At 42.1% G+C, this 17,568-nt stretch overlaps 1 protein-coding gene across 3 annotated transcripts in view; it reads left to right on the top strand.

Annotated features, from left to right (window-relative positions):
- Nucleotides 1-17,568, top strand: part of ADAM17 (ADAM metallopeptidase domain 17) — a 53,180-nt gene that overhangs the window by 34,141 nt on the left and 1,471 nt on the right. For 2 of the 3 annotated variants that reach the window (XM_079111549.1, XM_079111550.1), the window contains 11 exons: nucleotides 760-873; nucleotides 3,479-3,623; nucleotides 3,802-3,890; nucleotides 5,403-5,555; nucleotides 9,096-9,295; nucleotides 10,266-10,369; nucleotides 11,010-11,144; nucleotides 13,533-13,663; nucleotides 14,463-14,541; nucleotides 15,369-15,457; nucleotides 17,090-17,140. In XM_079111549.1, the coding sequence (XP_078967675.1) occupies nucleotides 760-873; nucleotides 3,479-3,623; nucleotides 3,802-3,890; nucleotides 5,403-5,555; nucleotides 9,096-9,295; nucleotides 10,266-10,369; nucleotides 11,010-11,144; nucleotides 13,533-13,663; nucleotides 14,463-14,541; nucleotides 15,369-15,457; nucleotides 17,090-17,140 (1,290 nt within the window). Of the gene's footprint in view, nucleotides 1-754; nucleotides 874-3,478; nucleotides 3,624-3,801; nucleotides 3,891-5,402; nucleotides 5,556-9,095; nucleotides 9,296-10,265; nucleotides 10,370-11,009; nucleotides 11,145-13,532; nucleotides 13,664-14,462; nucleotides 14,542-15,368; nucleotides 15,458-17,089; nucleotides 17,141-17,568 lie in introns of all 3 variants that reach the window. The other variant, XM_079111551.1, reaches the window with a different exon arrangement.

A 17,568-nucleotide genomic window follows, 5' to 3' on the forward strand; every position in this document is an offset into this window, starting at 1 on the left:
GGAGATAAAAATGTCAACTTCTTTAATCCTTAAAAAATGGGTTGGAGGATGTGATTTAGATGTGCAGTCCTGGTGGGCTTCCAGATAGGTTGTTCCTCTTAAGAGTTGACCTTGACCACCCACTACCAAAGCTGAGATCCTCTCTCTAGTAAACTTACCATGTGGTGGTAGTGCAGACCAGAATGGGCTTCTCTATGCAAACAGGCAGAGAAGAGAGACACTCAGAAACCATTAAGTTGAGTATGACTTCCTTCTTTTTCCAGAATTCACTAATCATACTGGGTTCCTTTCTTTCCTTGCTAGATTTAATATGAATGTGTCTGAGATGCATATACAAAAAGAAGTACATGTTCTTTATAATCCTTTATTCCTATGGTGTACAAAGTGATGCACATCTTATTCTTCTTCTCTAAATTATTGACCGTAGTTGTAATAAATATTTGGGCTAATTTTTTTCTGAATAAATGTAGAGGGAAAAACAAAACACACACAAAAAAACCAAAATGTAGAGAATATGAAAATTTAGTACATTTATAACTTTTTTATAAATAACTCATTGACATGTATGTTTTCCATATCATGCTTTTCAGTTTGATTTAAACACTGAGTAATAGAGCTGAAGGATTTTTGGAATGTTGGTTCTAAAACATTTTTTCCAGCATGGTAGACAGTCTTTTGAACAAATAAAATAGTGTGTAGTATCTAGAGTGTTACAATGTTTTAGGAAATGTTCTAAGTATGTTCTCTCTTTAAGTATAGATTCGCATTCTGAAGTCTCCACAAGAAGTAAAACCCGGTGAAAGGCACTACAATATGGCAAAAAGTTACCCCAATGAAGACAAGGATGCTTGGGATGTGAAGATGTTGCTGGAGGTAGGTCATAGGATCCTGACATGATCCTTTTAACAACACTGGGATTTCTAATATGTGAATTGTATCTGCACTAGAGAAGGGACATACTAGAAAAGAGTGGTGAACTTGGAGCAGCCACCCCAGCTGGTCCAACAGTGACCCACACCCTTTAGTAGGGGGGATTTCAACTGGCAAAAGAATCTGAAGAGGAAAAATGCTGTGAAGCAATGCCTTTTAACCTTAATATCATCCCGGATCTAATAAGTACAGTGGCTCTTCTCTAGGAAGTAGCATGAATACCCAATATACAGGTTTTTTTTCACACTGTGTTGTTAGCTTAGGTCTCTCTGAAGTTTGTTAATGGATCTCTTATGGCAATAATTGTCAAATAGGCTGTGTACATGTATTGAACAATAGAAATATAACTTGGAAATCTGAAAATTTTCTGTACAAATTTAAAATTTTTATTTTGTTCTGGTAATACATTTAGATAGTTAAATATTCTGTGTAATATGGATTCATGCCTTAAGATTCTGCTACATGATTCTGCTGAGTTTGTATTGTTGCTTTGTTGTAAACTGAACTATGAAGTGATAGTTTTATCTTTTAATGTACTAGGCAATGTATTAGTTTCCTACAGATTGTGAACCATAACGTACTGTATCTGTAGAGTACTCTCAACATACCTTATCTAATTTGGTCTGCCAACCACTCTGAGAGGTGGGTTGAGATCCACCGTTACTTTGTGAAGAGGTATAGCTCAGCGTTAGTAATGAGTCAACTTCAGCGGCTGTAAAAAGCACTATAGGCTGGCAGCTTAAATAATAGTTTTTTATTTCCTCAGTTCTGGAGGCTGCAAGTTCAAGATCAAAGTGTTGTCTGAGTTGGTTTTTCTGAGTCCCCTCTCCTTGGCATTTAGATGTTCTTTCCCCATGTCCTCACATCATCGTCCCTCTGTGAGTCTTTTTCCTAACCCCCTTCTTTATAAGGACACCAGTCGTGCTGGATTAGGGCCCATTCATATGACCTCATTTTACCTTAATTACTGCTTTAAAGACTCTCTGTCCAAATATAGTACATTCTGGGTTATAGGAGGTTACGACTTCAATATGTGAGTTTTGGAGTGGCCACAGGTCAGCCCATTGAACCAAGTTAAATGGTCTGTCCCTGGTGAGTCCTGTAGTTGGCAATGGCAGAGCTGGATTTGAGCGGCCAGATCTCCTGACTCCTGCGACAGCCCGGTCATGCACCTTCCTGATTTCCTTGGTTCTCTGGGCAGCCCAGGCTCTAGAGGATCCAGAGGGAAGCACGACTGTTCATGGATGGTCCTTTCTAGGGCTCTCCCCCAGACTCTTGGAAGAGTTCCAAGAGTAGCACCCTTTTACTTAGAGCTCTCAGAGTCCCAGATTATCTGTTCTCATTTCTCATACAAGCTTTCTTACCTCTCACTTTAAATGTTTTAGAAACCTTTTTTTTTTTTTTTTTTTTGGTACTGGTGTTGAACCCAGAGGTGCTTAACCACTGAGCCATATCCCCAGCCCTTTTTAAAAAAAATTAAGTTGCTAAGAATGGCCTCAAACTTGCAATTCTCTTGCCTCAGCATCCTGAGCCACTGGGATTACAGGCATGTACCACTATGCCCAGCAAAAATCATGATTGTTTTAAACTTAGAGTCTTTGAACTGTTATGGTAGAAATTTGTACTGAGGATTGAATTTGGAACACTATTGCTGACCTATATCCCCAGTCCTTTTCTTTGTTTGTTTTGTTTTGATACAGGGTTTTGTGAAATTGCTGAGGCTGGTCTTGAATTTATAAGCTTATGGTATAAGTTTTTAGAGTAGTATGATAAACACCTTTGAATGGAAGGAAAAAAACCTTCATAGACCTACAGTGTTGATTAAATAAATTAAAATTTTTATTTTAGAGCTGGGCATGGTGGCACATGTCTGTAATCCCAGCAACTCAGAGGCTGAGGTAGGAGGATTGTGAGTGCAGCAAAAAGCAAGGTGCGCTAAGTAACTCCGTGAGACCCTGTCTCTAAATAAAATACAAAGTAGGACTGGATATGTGGCTCAGTGGTTGAGTGCCCCTGAGTTCAATCCCCAGTACCCCCCCCAAATTTTATTTTAGTAATGTAAGACTAGATGTTTATGCTTTCCTGTTTTTACTTATAACTCCTTTATCTTATAAAATTTAAAAAGTTAAAAATCCTCCCCAACCCAAATAAATGAGTAAAATATAAGTTCCTATTAACCAGTAGAAGAATTCTTGAAATACTTTAGAATTGTTTGTTTTGATATGGGTGCTGCAGTCAGTCCCCCTGTAGAGTTGGAGCCCCTTGGGTCCTGGACTAAAGGCCTTTATTGCACTCTGTGGTGGAGCAGTGAGTTCTGAAAAGGCCCCCAAGCTTGTCCTTTGTCTCCTCCCTCCTCAGATGACAACATTTGTTTCCCAGCTGCGCAGATGGGTATGAACCCCAGGGAAATGGTGGTGTGCTGCATGAGAGTGTGGGTGTTCATACAGAACTGTGACCAGACTTGATGCTATGCTGCAATATTTAGTTGTGATATCCCTTAGTTAGATATAATTGTTAATTTAATGTAGAACTTTTTTTCTCTTTGAAGCAATTTAGCTTTGATATAGCTGAGGAAGCGTCTAAAGTCTGCCTGGCACATCTTTTCACATATCAAGATTTCGATATGGGAACTCTTGGTTTAGCTTATGTTGGTTCTCCCAGGGCAAACAGTCATGGAGGTGTTTGTCCAAAAGGTAAGTTTTCCCATTGGCTTTGTGAATATATTGCTGAAATAGTAAACTGACTGGATTACATTATTATTCTATACTTAATAAACAATTTTTGTGTTTCCTTTTTCTTTTAACTTGAAGAGTAAACTTGGCTACATTATAATTCTGTATTTAATTTTTGTCTGTTTCCTTTTGCCTTTAGCTTACTATAGTCCAGTTGGGAAGAAAAATATCTACTTGAATAGTGGTTTGACCAGCACAAAAAATTACGGTAAAACCATCCTTACTAAGGTGTGTCCTTTGATCTTTTTAAAAGGATAGATTTGGAGTTGGGGGGGGGGGGTTAGAACCTCAGTTATATATTTACACAAGTATCTTTTAAAAATTTTTTTATCATTCGTTCTATTTAGTTATATGGATAGTAGAATGCATTTTGATTCATTGTACACAAATGGGCATAAGTTGGAGAAAGGGTATGTAATGTTTTTAATTTCTGCCTAAAAGAAATCCATGTTTTCTGGAGAAATATGAGAATTTAAGAACTATATAAAGAAGAAATGACCTGTCAGCTTCTTTCAAGGCACGTCAGGACCTTGGTTTCTTAAACACGCCCTCTCCAGCCCTTTGTCCTGCTGCTTTCCTTAGGGCGCCTGTGTTGGGCTTGCAGAGCAGCGGTCATTTTCAGGCACCCTGTGCGCTCTTGTTTTCTGGACCCTGTGTTTTCTTCCTTGATCTGTGCCATCATTTTGTTGTATTATCAAGGAGCCTCCTAAGAATAGGTCCGTGAGATGCAAATTCTTGGGGTTTTGTGTGTACGAGGATGAGGTTGCTTGCATTGAGCGTGGTTCTTCATGTGGCTGGGTGAAAAGCATTTGAAAGCCCTGCTCAGTTGTCTTCTGTATTTGTGTTCCTGTTAAAGGGTCTGAGTCTTTGGCTTTTGCATGGGTTCTATTTTTTTTCTAGAAGATTTTTGGATCTTATTTATGTGTAAATATATCTGTTCAGAGTTTGTTTGTCTACAAATAACAGAAAACTTAAAAACTGTGGGATAAATAAGGGATTCTTTGTCTCAGTGAGAAACAGTTCAGAGAGAGTCTTCTCCAGGTGGCATTGCAACTGAGAGGTGCTTATGGGAGCTTTGGGTCTTTTGACTTGCTGCTTTCAGCTGTTCTCAGCATGAGTCCTTTGTCCTCGTGTTTGTCATCTTATGGCCACAGATGGTTCTCTCCTGTATTAGAAAAAGGTGGAGAAAGAGATCATAACTAACCAAATCTGTCCCATTTAAAAAGCTTTTCTAGAAATCCCATCCCCTGGCTTCTTTTCTATCTCCCTAGACAAAACTGGGTTCCATGAATGCCCATAGTCCTAGAGCAATGAATTAGGATTCTTTAGGGAAGAAGGGGAGAATAGATATTGGCAGAAAAATATCAGTTTGATACACTGATATGTTGTCCATAATGTAATTGCTGTATGGTGCATGTTATTTTTCTCCACTGTGCTGGACAGATGGGCCCTTCAATTTGGAGATGTGTGTTTTTAAAATGTTCTTGTGTTCTTTGACAAATTTTGTCTCCCCCCCTCCCCCCGCCTCCCTTTTAATTCCTTTCCATTGTCACCTAGGCTGGCTTCAAACTCCTGTGCTCAAGCTATTTTTCTGTCTCAGCTTAATTTCTACAATTAATAGAATAAATCATAGTTATTCTTTTGTAGCTCTAATTAAAGGACTCAGTTTAAGTAAGATACTGTAGACTCAGGAGATAAAAGTAACTGATGTTTAGTATTTTCCTTGCATGATCCTTAAAGGAAGCTGATCTGGTTACAACTCATGAATTGGGACACAATTTTGGAGCAGAACATGATCCTGATGGTCTAGCAGAATGTGCTCCAAATGAGGACCAGGGAGGAAAATATGTTATGTATCCTATAGCTGTGAGCGGTGATCATGAGAACAACAAGGTACGTGTGATTTGGAGGTTTCTTGTTTTGTTTTGTTTTGTTTGGTACTGGGGATTGAACTCAGGGGCACTCAACCACTGAGTCACATCCCCAGCCCTGTTTTGTATTTTATTTAGAGATAGGGTCTCACTGAGTTGCTTAGCACCTTACCATTACGAAGGCTGCCTTTGAACTCATGATCCTCCTGCCTCAGCCTCCCAAGCCACGGGGATTACAGGCGAGTGCCACTGCACCTGGCTTATAGCTAATGTTTACTGAGTCCTTAACATGTGGCATGGTTATAAGCGTTGACATCTGTGTGTTGGATTTATTACCAAAATAATTTTGATTATTTAGATTATTTTAATGTGGGTAGGAAAGGAAGAGGTTGTGTGGTCTTCTCAGAACAGGAGCTCAGGAAAGTATTCCATTCCTAGGTATTTACCTAGGGATGGAGCTGCAACTTACACAGTACCTTGATACATGGTGTTTTTGGGGTGAAGCGCATGGTCCACCTATTAAAGCTGTCATTTGAACAATTTTTTGTTGTTTGGTATCACTGGGGATTGAACTTAGGGGAACCCTGCCACTGAACTACATCCTCAGTGCTGCCCTTCCACCTTTTAAAAAGTCTTATTTTGACACAGGCTCTCCCTAGGTCTTTGATGCTGGCCTTGAACTTGCATTCTTCTTGCCCCAGCCTCCTGAGCAGCTGATTTATACTGTTATATCAAAGTTTATCATGGATAAGCTTGGATTCTAAAAAAAATTATTAATAATGATGACTTTTGTGTGAGTTCTAGGTTTCAGGGTATTGTGCGCTCCGGCTTTAAGTTAAAGTTTACTTGTCATTTCATTTAAACTTTGTTGCTCATTTTAACTCTGTGGTACTTCACAATTTGCATGTTTTCATTAACGTTTGCAGTGAAACACAGTTTGCTGAATTACAAGCCTCTTGTTTGCAGCTTTATCTGCAGTCCTAGTAGGAGTTCCTGCATAATAAATAACAATAATCAAGTTCCTGTGTAATAAATAACAATAATCTAGTGGTTCCTTGGTGTCTGTGAGGGAGTTGGTCCTGAGACTCCTGACCCCTCAGATACTAAAATCTGCAGATGCTCACGTCCCTTCTATAAGATCATAGAGTCTTTACACATCTTCCTGTGTACTTAAATCAGCTCTAGATTACTTGTAAATGCTGTATGAGTTGTTATACTGCATTGTTTAGGGAATAATGAAAAGTCTGTTTGTGTTCAGTACAGATGCTTTTTTCCCCCTGATTTTCTTTTCTTTTTTTTGACTGGGGCTTGTGGGTTAACCAGGGATTAAACCCACTGGCGTTTAACCAGCTAGTGGCATCCCCAGCCCTCTTTTATATTTTATTTAGAGATGGGTCTCGTTGAGTTGCTTAGGGCCTCACTAAGTTGCTGAAGCTGGCTTTGAACTCACAATCCTCCTGTCTCAGCCTCCCAAACCACTGGGATTACAGGCATGCGCTGCTGTGCCTGACTCCTCTGAATATTTTTGATCCATGGGTTCAGAACCAACTGTGCTAGTTGATTTGGGACATTGTTAACTCCTAGAGTCCATATCAAAGAGATGCTAACAGATGTCTGGTCCTTGCATTTCATCCTTTTATCTGGAGCTGTGCAGCCTAGGCAGTGCTGAGGTAAAGAGATGGAGAGGAGTCTGAGTCTGGTCGGGAGAAGATGGTAAAGTAGCTCCATGGCTCCCCATTCCTGCCTTACCACTTTTCCACTCCTGGCCTCTGCACTTCTTGAGATCTTGAGTGTTGCAGCTAATTGTTTGGCTGTCATGAGTAAAAATAGTCTGTCTCTTTGCAGTGCTACATTTTATATCTCTACTTGACAGCTTGTGCCTGAGAGACATTTTCCTACCCCTTTTATGCTCACTTTTCCAAATTATCCAAGCTTGAATTCTCTTGCCTTTTTCAAAGATCATCTCTTCATTTCAAATCATATACTCTATAGTTAGTGTCATCTGATAGGGCTTTCAACAATGATGGGAATGTTCTAGATATATCTGCTCTCTATAGTAGCCACTAGCCATGCGTGGCCATGGTGCAATTGAAATGTTGATTAGAGACTGTGGAATTGAATTTTAAATTCTGTTTTATTTAAATTTAATAGTGCTTTTCTATATTTGCAGGTAGAAATAGGCATTAACTATAAATGACATGGGCGACCTTATTGGGAGGATGAGAATCATCTTTTTTTAAAACAAGGACTACTTCGTGAATTTGCTTGTCTTCCATGTGCAGGGCCATGCTAATCTTCTCTATATTGTTCCAATTTTAGTATATGTGCTGCTGAAGTGAGCACAGGATAGGAATATTCTAAAACTGATTATGGTGATGGTTTCACTACTTAATAAAGTTATCATGGAAATCATGGACTTTTATTTTAGAAATGGATGAGCATAGTTGGGTGCAGTGCTGCACACTTATAATCCTGGCACTTTGGGAGGCTGAGCCAGGAGGATTGCAAGTTTGAGGCCAGCCTCAGCAACTAAGTGAGACCCTGTCTCAAAAAGGGCTGGAAAAGGACTGGGGATATAATTTAGTTGGTAGAGTGCTTGCCTCGCAAACACAAGACCCTGGTTCAATCCCCAGTACTACCACCACCAAAAAAAAAAAAAAAAAAAAAAGGCTGGGAATATAGCTCAGTAGTAAAGTGCCCCTGGGTTCAGTTTCCATTACTACCAAAAAAATAAGAAAGAAATGGATGAACTTTGTAATACATACTGTGTCTCAATAAACCTGTTAAAAAGCAAGTAACAACAACAAAACAATGTAGAAGCAGAGGAAAAGTGGTGAAGACATAGAGAGTTCACGGAGACATGAGCTGGTCAAGGTGGAAGGTGGTGAGGGGCAGTGGGCATTCCCGATTCCATTCTCTCCACTTAGTAGAGGCTAGACGTTTCTGTTTAAAAAAAAAAAAAATTAAAAAAAAAATGTATTAAATACATGACAAGAAAAAAAGTCTCAATAGCTATGAGACTATTGACTACTGACTCCCATGTGGATAGTGCCCCTGTAAGTGACAAGTTCTTTGCTCCTTGGTTATGAGGACAGAGTCAGAACTTTCAGTTTGTAGGCTCTGCCTCAGGGACATGCACGGACGAGTGTGTTGTTCTCTCTTTCTGCTGCAGGTTCTTCCTAAGAGGAATATCCTCTTGGGCTCAGCAGGCCAGTCTCAGTCTGGTGGGATCGGTGAGCTCCCTATTCTGCTAGACTGCTTGTTTCCTTGATGGGATCGGCTGGGGTGTTTGGTCCCAGTATTAGTATCATTTGCCTTCATGTGAAAACTTCTAGTCCTTAATCAAATTCACAGCAGCCACTTAGCATCCTGTAAAGGAAGATAACTCAGTTCCATATCAATGACATTCAAAGGCGACTGAGACCGACTGACATAGCTCCACCGTGGCTCTGATGGTGTTTTTTACGCTAAGAATTTGTCCCTAAAGAAGCAGCACAAACACTATATGGGGATAAACTTTAATTCTGTTATTTTGGGCCCTTTTGGCTTTTTCTCTCTCAAGATGTTTTCAAACTGCAGTAAGCAGTCCATCTATAAAACCATTGAAAGCAAGGCCCAGGAGTGTTTCAAGGAGCGCAGCAACAAGGTGTGCGGGAACTCCCGCGTGGATGAAGGAGAGGAGTGCGACCCTGGCATCATGTACCTGAACAACGACACCTGCTGCAACAGCGACTGCACGCTGAAGCCAGGCGTGCAGTGCAGGTGAGAAGTGCTCCCACCGGAGTTTGGGGGTCGGTGATCAGTGTCTGTGCAATAGAAGATTGAGAATGCAGGATTTTTAATCTGTGTGTGCGTGTGTGTGTGTGTGAGAGAGAGATGCTTTCTGGAAAGCAGTTTTACACTATGTAAAAAAAAACCCTTGAGGGCTGGGGATATTGCTCAGTTGCTAGAGCACTTGCCTTGCAAGCACAAGGCCCTGGGTTCAATCTCCAACACCGCAAAACAAACAAAAATCCTTGACTCCCATGCTTTTCCGCAGCAGTGCCACAGTTCAGAGGATCTTTTTAAAGGAAGCAGAGATAAAGGAAGAAGATATAACAGGGCTGTTGATGGCTATGTCCTTGTATCATAGCAAAATATTGAAAACAACCAACTGCTATCCTGCAATATAAATTAATTATGTATCTGTACAATAGAATAATGTTGTAGAATACTGTTTAAGGACATAGACTAAATATGGAGAAAGCAGGTTACAAATAAGAAGGTACCTATATTCCATATTTATGTTCCCTTGATAGACTAGAGCCTGGCTGAGGAAGAGACTTCAGTTTATGGTGAAAAACTAATTGGACTGTGTATTATGGTGTGTGCTGGTGCTCAGTGTAAGTGCTGACAGGGAGTGGGGCTCTGGCCGCCTCATTTCATAGGTGTTGATCGCCTGGTGGAACTTTTTTATTTTTTCTTTCATTTAATTAATGCATTAATAATAACCAAGGACACCGAGATGTTGTAAAGATGATCTCTGTGCTTATTCTTTCCTACTAAAGTTGATATTGATGCTGCCTTGTCTACATTAGGAAGGAAGAGAGAGTGGGCAGACAGGGAAGTCTGACTATGCAGGAGTGGTGAGTCAGTCAGCAGGTCTTCTCTGTGATGTTGCTGTAACACCAGTGTAGGTGTTGGATGTGGGCTTGTCACTTGAATTGAATTGTCTCTGCCTGTTCTTCCACAGTGACAGGAACAGTCCTTGCTGTAAGAACTGTCAGTTTGAGACGGCCCAGAAGAAGTGCCAGGAGGCTATTAATGCCACCTGCAAAGGCGTGTCTTACTGCACAGGTAGGGCTCTTGCTGCTTCTCTTGGAATACGGTGGTTCAAGTGCGAATGTACATGCTTGAAAAACAATTGATGTTTTGTTTAAAGAAAGCAACCCCGTAACTCTTACTGTTTGCCGTGTTGCTCACTTCTTTTGAGAAACACTGTGCAGTGTAGAACTGGTGGACCTGTGTTTTAGTCAGACTTTTTGCTGCTGTGACTAAAAGATCTGACCAGAACAATTTTAAAGGAGGAAAAGTTATATTTGAGGGCTCACGGTTTCAGAGGTCTCAGTCCACAGAGGGCTGGCTCCATTCCTCAGGGCTGGAGGTGAGACAGAACATCATGGTGGAAGAGTCTGGTAGAGGGAAGCAGCTCACATGTTGATCAGGAAGCAGAGAGAGAGAGGTCTCCACCTGCCAGATACAAATATGTACCCCAGAGCCACGCTCTCAATTCCCACCTCCTCCAGCCACACCCACCACTTCAGTCACCACTCAGTTAATCCCTACTAGGGGATTAATTCACTGATTGGGTTAAGACTCGTAAAACCCAATCATTTCTCCTGAACCTTCTTGCATCGTCTCGTGAGCTTTTAGGGGGCACCTCACATCCAAAGCATAACAACCTGTGACTCTTGTGCTCATTGGTTTTTGCCTTCAGGGAACAGCAGTGAGTGTCCACCACCAGGAAATGCTGAAGATGACACGGTTTGCTTGGACCTGGGCAAGTGTAAAGATGGGAAGTGCATCCCCTTCTGTGAAAGGGAGCAGCAGTTGGAGCCCTGTGCGTGCAACGGTGAGCCTGGGTTAGCACTGAGTGCGCGGCAGGAGGAAATGTGGTCTTTGCCTTCTGACTCCCTGTAGAAACCTGGCATGTCAGATGCTCACTGCTGGTAAAGGTAGTGATGAGAACCAAGCCAGTGGCCGGGGGAGCAAGAAGGCAGGGCAGGATCTGCGTGTATCTCTGCACTCAGACTGGCTCTCCACCAATTTGCATGAACTGGCCAGTGGTTGGTCATCTTGCTCTGTTTTTAGACCATGTGGCAGTCTTTGGGGTGGGATAGAAGGCTTTGGGGAATGGGTGGAGAACTGTGTCCTCACCCTTCTCCCACAAACGGATCACAAAAGCAGTAGAAGCTGTCTGCATTCCGTTGCCATAAACTAGTAAACTCCTTCACGAGCTCAACCAGAGAGCTCATTTCAGAATCTGAACCCAGTTGGTGGAATTTCTGATATTGTCAGAAGGTCCTGTTCCCCTCTGATCATTGTGGAGGAGCCTGGACTAGGAGCCTTTTGCTGGCCTCACTGTCTGTTTTCCTTAGGTTTCCATGCTCTGTTTTTAAACCTTTGGGTCTGAGAAAGGTCTTAAGAATAGTCAGGAACTGACTGAATTCTGAGCTTCCCACCCCACTTCTGCCATGGAGTAGGCAAAGAAGAGAGCTGGATGAGGTGTACATACCTAAAGTCATAGCAACTCAGGAGACTGAGGCAGGAGGATTGCAAGTTTGAGACCATCCTCAGCAACTTACTGAGGCCCTAAGCAACTTAGTGAGACCCTGTCTCAAAATGAAAAGGGCTGGGGATGTAGCTCAGTGATGAAGCAACCCCAATTCAATCCCCAGTACAAAAAAGGAGAAAAGCTAGGGATGTGGCTCAGCGATAGAGTGTTAGCCTGTCACGCATGGGGCCTTAGTTTACATCCCCAGGACTGCAAAAAATAAAACAGAAATCACTTTGTAGATGCCAACTAAATGATTTATTGAGTAAGTGGTAACAGGCTTGGGGGGCCTTGAAGAATAACGCCTGAGACACAGTAAATGCCCAAGAATTTTTCTTTTTTTTTTTTTATTTTTTAATTTTTTTGTGCTGGGTATTGAACCCAGGGCTTTGTGCATGCAAGGCAAGGACTCTACCAACTGAGCTATTTCCCCAGCTCCAAGAAATTTGATAATGATGAAAAGAATGATTTGCTTTTTGTATGTGTTCTGGTTGATTTTTCTCCTGAGGATAAATTTGGGCTTTTCCCTAGGTCAGATTATGACTCTTCCCAAGTTGCAGTCCTGGGTTAATTTTTGGCATTTCTGCTATTCCTGTGTGCATCCACGTGGCTTATTTGATGCCTGGCATTTTATTTCTGTGCCCAGTGCTGTTTCAGTGGCCCATGTTAACTGGCAGGTTGCTCAGCTCCTCCGCCTGCCCTGTGGGCCCACGGTTCTGCCACTCTTGCTGGAGTCAACATTGGCTCTACAGAGTGGACTTTAAACTGAGAGGCTGCTTGGGCTTGGGTGGCGCACACATGTAACCCTGATGACTCAGGGAGGTTGAGGCAGGAGGTTTGCAGGTTCAAGGCCAGCCTGGGCAATTTAGTGAAACTGTCTTGAAATAAAAAGGGTGGGGATATAGCTCAGTGGTAAAGCATCCTTAGGATTAATCCCCATTACTGTCAAAACGAACAACTCTGACAAGCCAAGGATTAAAATCTGCAAGGTAACAATAATGTTAGGTTTAAGGGAAACATTTAAAGAGTATTTCTGAGCACAGTGGCACATGCCTGTAATCCTAGTGACTAGGAGGCTGAGGCAGGATCACAGATTCATGGCCAACCTCAGCAACTTAGTGAGATCTTCTGTCTCAAACTAAAAATAAAGATGACTGGGGAATGTAGCTCAGTGGTGGAGTGCCCCTGTCCAACAAAAGGCTGGGTTTTATGAAGGGTTACAGCAGAGGAAATTCTTTATCTTTGTCTTTTAAGAGGGCTTTTAAATAGATTTTGCTCTTGTGGCTTGAGGACTTGAACTTAGAAACTGTGAGGTGATGAGTTTGGCTAGTGTTACCTTTTGTGTATTGGGCACACTCACGCGTGGTCTAGGGTGAACCCAGAACCTTGTACGTGCGAGGCAAGTGCTCTATCACTGAGTTACGTCTCCATCCCCAGGTAGTGTTAGCTTTTGAAGTAAAAAACGTGTTTGGGGACTTAGGAGATAGCTCAGTCAGTAGGGTGCTTGCCTTGTAAGCACAAGGCCCTGGGTTCGATCCCCAGCACCAAAAGAACAACAACCAACCAACCAACCAACCAAACAAACAAACAAACCAAAAAAACGTATTTGGGAGTAGGGTCAGGGAAGAGAAGAGGAGGGAGGAGTGGGCGGGAGGACTCAGTGTCAGGGGTTGTGCTCTGTTTCAGAAACGGACAACTCATGCAAGGTGTGCTGTAGGGACCGTTCTGGCCGGTGTGCACCCTACGTCGACGCCGAACAAAAGAACCTATTTTTGAGGAAGGGGAAGCCCTGTACAGTAGGGTTTTGTGACATGAACGTGAGTATTTATGTGAAGCTTGTTTTGTAACAGTCAGACTAGAAGTTCTTACATCGTATTTAGTTTTCCAAATGGCAGGGAATCCAAACACAAATGTTGCTACGTCTTTCTAACCCACTGCTTGCTTTCATTGGGGTTTAAAGTTTTGTATGGGGATTGTTGAAGAAGAAACAGCCAAGTGCTCGCAGTTCACTGGAGCTCAGACTCCCTGTAGACAAGTCTCTGAACTCAGGGAAAACCCTCCGTGGGGACTTTATGGTAAAATTGGTTTCAGGCCCTGGGTCCTAATCATCTGTTTTCCTAGGTTGCTTACAGAATTGACTAAGATTGCAAAATTGTTCAAGGTGTGATTCTGAAGTAGGTACTGAGTGAGTAGAAAAGACCAAGGCTGCTTTACTTGCCAGTCAGAAGCTTCATTTTATTTGTGAAGAATGGCAGGCAAGAGTTTCAAGGAAGGTTTAGAGAAGCTTCTCAGGGTACCTGGTGTTTCTCTCTGACCACTGTATACGTGATCATATTATCCTTACCAGAAAATTCCTCTCTTTATCAAATTGGTTTTCTTGAGTTTTCTCTTCCAGTAATTCTGTTTCACTTATAAAACTGGACTGATTGTGAGAATGTCGTGACGGCAGCATCCTACCTTCTCGGGTATTCATTACACTGAAATTATTGTTTTGGGCCAAAGATGGGCCACTAAATGATTTTAATGAAGCCCTTACCATGCCCAGTATTTTTTAAAATGCCATATTGCTTCTAAATATATTGCTTTAGGAATAATGCTATGTTTTTCCCTTCATAGGGCAAATGCGAGAAACGAGTACAGGATGTAATCGAGAGATTTTGGGATTTCATTGACCAGTTGAGCATCAATACTTTTGGTAGGTCATTTTCCCAGATTTCTCTTTTCCCTCCCTCCCTCCCTCCCTCCCTCCCTCCCTCCCTCCCACTTGGGATTGAACCAAGGGGTGCTTTACACTGAGTTACATTCCAAGCCCTTTTCACTTTTTATTTTGAGACAGTTTAAGTTGCTAAGGCTGGCCTTGAAGTTGGAATCCTTCTTCCTCATCCTCCCAAGTTGCTGGACATAAAGGCATGTGCCACCATGCCCAGCTGAACTCAGCTGATTTCTATAACATTAGAAAAGTGTGGTTTCAAAGTTCATGCTTTCATCCTGCAGAAGATGCAAATATCACTTTTGTTATCAAATGACCTTGTTGACCAGGACAATTCACTTGTTATAGATCTGTCTCTGTGTAGCTTGGATATATGAATTTTCAGAGGAGGGACATACTTACAGTGTAAATCTGTATCCTGTTTGATACAAGGTTTATTTATTTAAAAGTGGGTATCAGATTTTGCAAAGCAATGGCATGTATTATGTTCTCAAGGGTCTCTAATTTAGAAGTCATTCTCAAAAAAAAAAAAAAAAAAGCCAGGTGACAAAAACATGGTCATCTTAAGAAGGTGCTACCAGTAGTGGCACTCTCAGTACCTAGCATCCTGTCAGTCACTCCACTGCAGCCTCTTCATCCACAGGTGTGCCAGGGCTGCTTCTCTAACAGTGTGGAGTGGAGACGGTTGGGTCTAGTGCAGGAGGCAGAGATGTTCCTCTTAGCACTGTCGGCAGTGGCATCCAGCATAATAGTCTAAGAGTATTCCCTCGTAAAGTTCTTGGTCAAGACATTCATCTTTGGAATTTTCACAGGGAAGTTTTTAGCAGACAACATCGTAGGATCTGTCCTGGTTTTCTCCTTGATATTTTGGATTCCCTTCAGCATTCTTGTCCATTGTGTGGTAAGTCACCAATTTTTAAGTAATCAAGCATTTTATTAAAATTTTGAGCAATTCCATGTAACATGTAACTTTTGGAAAAGAAAACTTGTTCTTGGCAAAGTCAGTCCTAATGTTTCCAATGACATTTTTTGGTGTTTTCCTAGGAGAGCCTGTCGTATAGACACCTTTGCTGGTCTTTAAGAAAAACTTATTTTGTGTGGGTGTTATACATTCATGATTTCTTAGGAATTTTACACTTTTACATGCAGGGGCTCATTTAATTGGATTTGCCTGGGACCTTTAAGGAAAGCTTTTAAATAAGAGCATTTTTAGGTTGGCACAGTAAAAAATCAAGCATTAGCATTTCAAAGATGTTCCCCATATAGTGTCCATATAGATTCCTGGCATTGTATAGGGCATTCACACATCTTTCGAACTAAATTAAGGGTGAACATTTTTTTCCTCTTGCTCAAAATGAGTAATAGTTACACGTAGATTTGGGTTTTGTTTAAGGATTTCCAGGTACTTGATGAATTTGAGCCTTTTTTCAAAATTTTCTTTACAAACCTGTTCACCTGACATCTATGGGGAAAGGGGTTTGCATGCCATAGAGATGAGGAAGTCAGACTCAGGCTTCCAGACTTGTTCTCTGACCCTCACGTGCTCCTGGGAGCTTGAACAGTTCTCACATAGCTAGCTGGCATAGCAAAGGAGATTTTCCTACCTCTGCTTTTCACTGCGGGGTTCTCAGACCCTGGCCACCGTCTCACTGAACAGCTCTCCATCAGGGTGGAGGCACAATGGGTGGTACAGGAGAAAATCTCTGGGAGCACTTCTGCTAAAGCAGGGCTTTCTTGAGTTATGTCCTTCACAGTTGCTTTCACTCGAGTGCTGAACCTGTTTTGTTTACAGTGGAAACTGTACTGAGGACCACACAGCAACTCTTGATTTCAGAAGTGACTTGAGGGCTGTTAGGTCATGGCTCGTTTTTAGCCACAGAAAACCATCATGGCAGCAGATCTGATTTATGGTGCTGCCTTGCCTTTGCCACTTGTTTATGCTTCGGCCACACACAGGAACCAGAAGAGAGCAGATAGCTTTGTGTTTACTCTTCTGCAGAAATATAAGGATTGAGGCCCAGTTCCTCCAAGTTTGGTTTCTGTGAATACAGCTGAGAAGAGTGTGAAGCTGTGGGTGGGGCAGTGTGGGGGCCAGTGCTGGGGGGGGGGGGGGGGACCAGCATAGCCATCTTGCTCTCCTGCCAGCTGCCCTTGCAGCCATACTGGTGCATTGGCCTGATGACTTTGTCCTCAAAATGCCCGTGGTATTGTGCTCACAGGGTGAGAGTTCTAACCCTGCCTTTTCATGTTAATACCAATATTCGTGCTGAGTAAACATTTCCAGTCTGCTGGTAAGAAACATGTTTTCATTCAGTGCACCCTGCTATGCTTTTTTGCCAGGCCGAGGATGGAGCCCAGGGCTGCATGTGTGTTAGGCAAGTCACCCGCCTTGGAGCCATGTTCCATTCCCATGCTGTCATATTACAGTTCAGTTTCTGAGTTCTTCATTTAATCTTAGGAGGAAAGAACATGTATTCCCTGAGGGGTGTGTGTGTATAGGAATTGGTTTTTCTTACTATTCCTTTTCTTCTAGGATAAGAAACTGGATAAGCAATATGAATCCCTGTCTCTGTTTCACCCCAGTGTAAGTATACCAAATAAAAAGAAAGAACAATTTTCAGTTGCATTTTGAGATCCTATTAAGCAAAGATCTTCAGTTGATATCCAGCAAGAGCCCCTGTCTTTATTTCTCAGCCCCTTGGGCTAGGAGCAGGATCTTAAGTTGCATGTGAACTCTCCTGTTAGCAGTGACATACCCATAAGTTGGGTAGATGGAGATTTAGAGGAGAGCTCTCTGCTCCCCTTCCCCACAGCTGTGTGGAGTGCTTCAGCTGTCCAGCACTGAGATGTTTTGAGGTCTTTTCCTGCCATAGATCTTCATAGTTGAGTTCTCTTTCGGATCCCTAAGTGGCAATTGTCAGGACATTTGAAAGGTGTTTTGAACTCTTTCTTGGGTTGAGTGAGCCTGATATAGCACAGTGTGTCTAGTGTGCCTGATTTGCCACCAATGAC

Source organism: Sciurus vulgaris, assembly GCF_902686455.1.
Source record: "Sciurus vulgaris genome assembly, chromosome: 14".
Classification (NCBI taxonomy): Eukaryota; Metazoa; Chordata; class Mammalia; order Rodentia; family Sciuridae; genus Sciurus; species Sciurus vulgaris.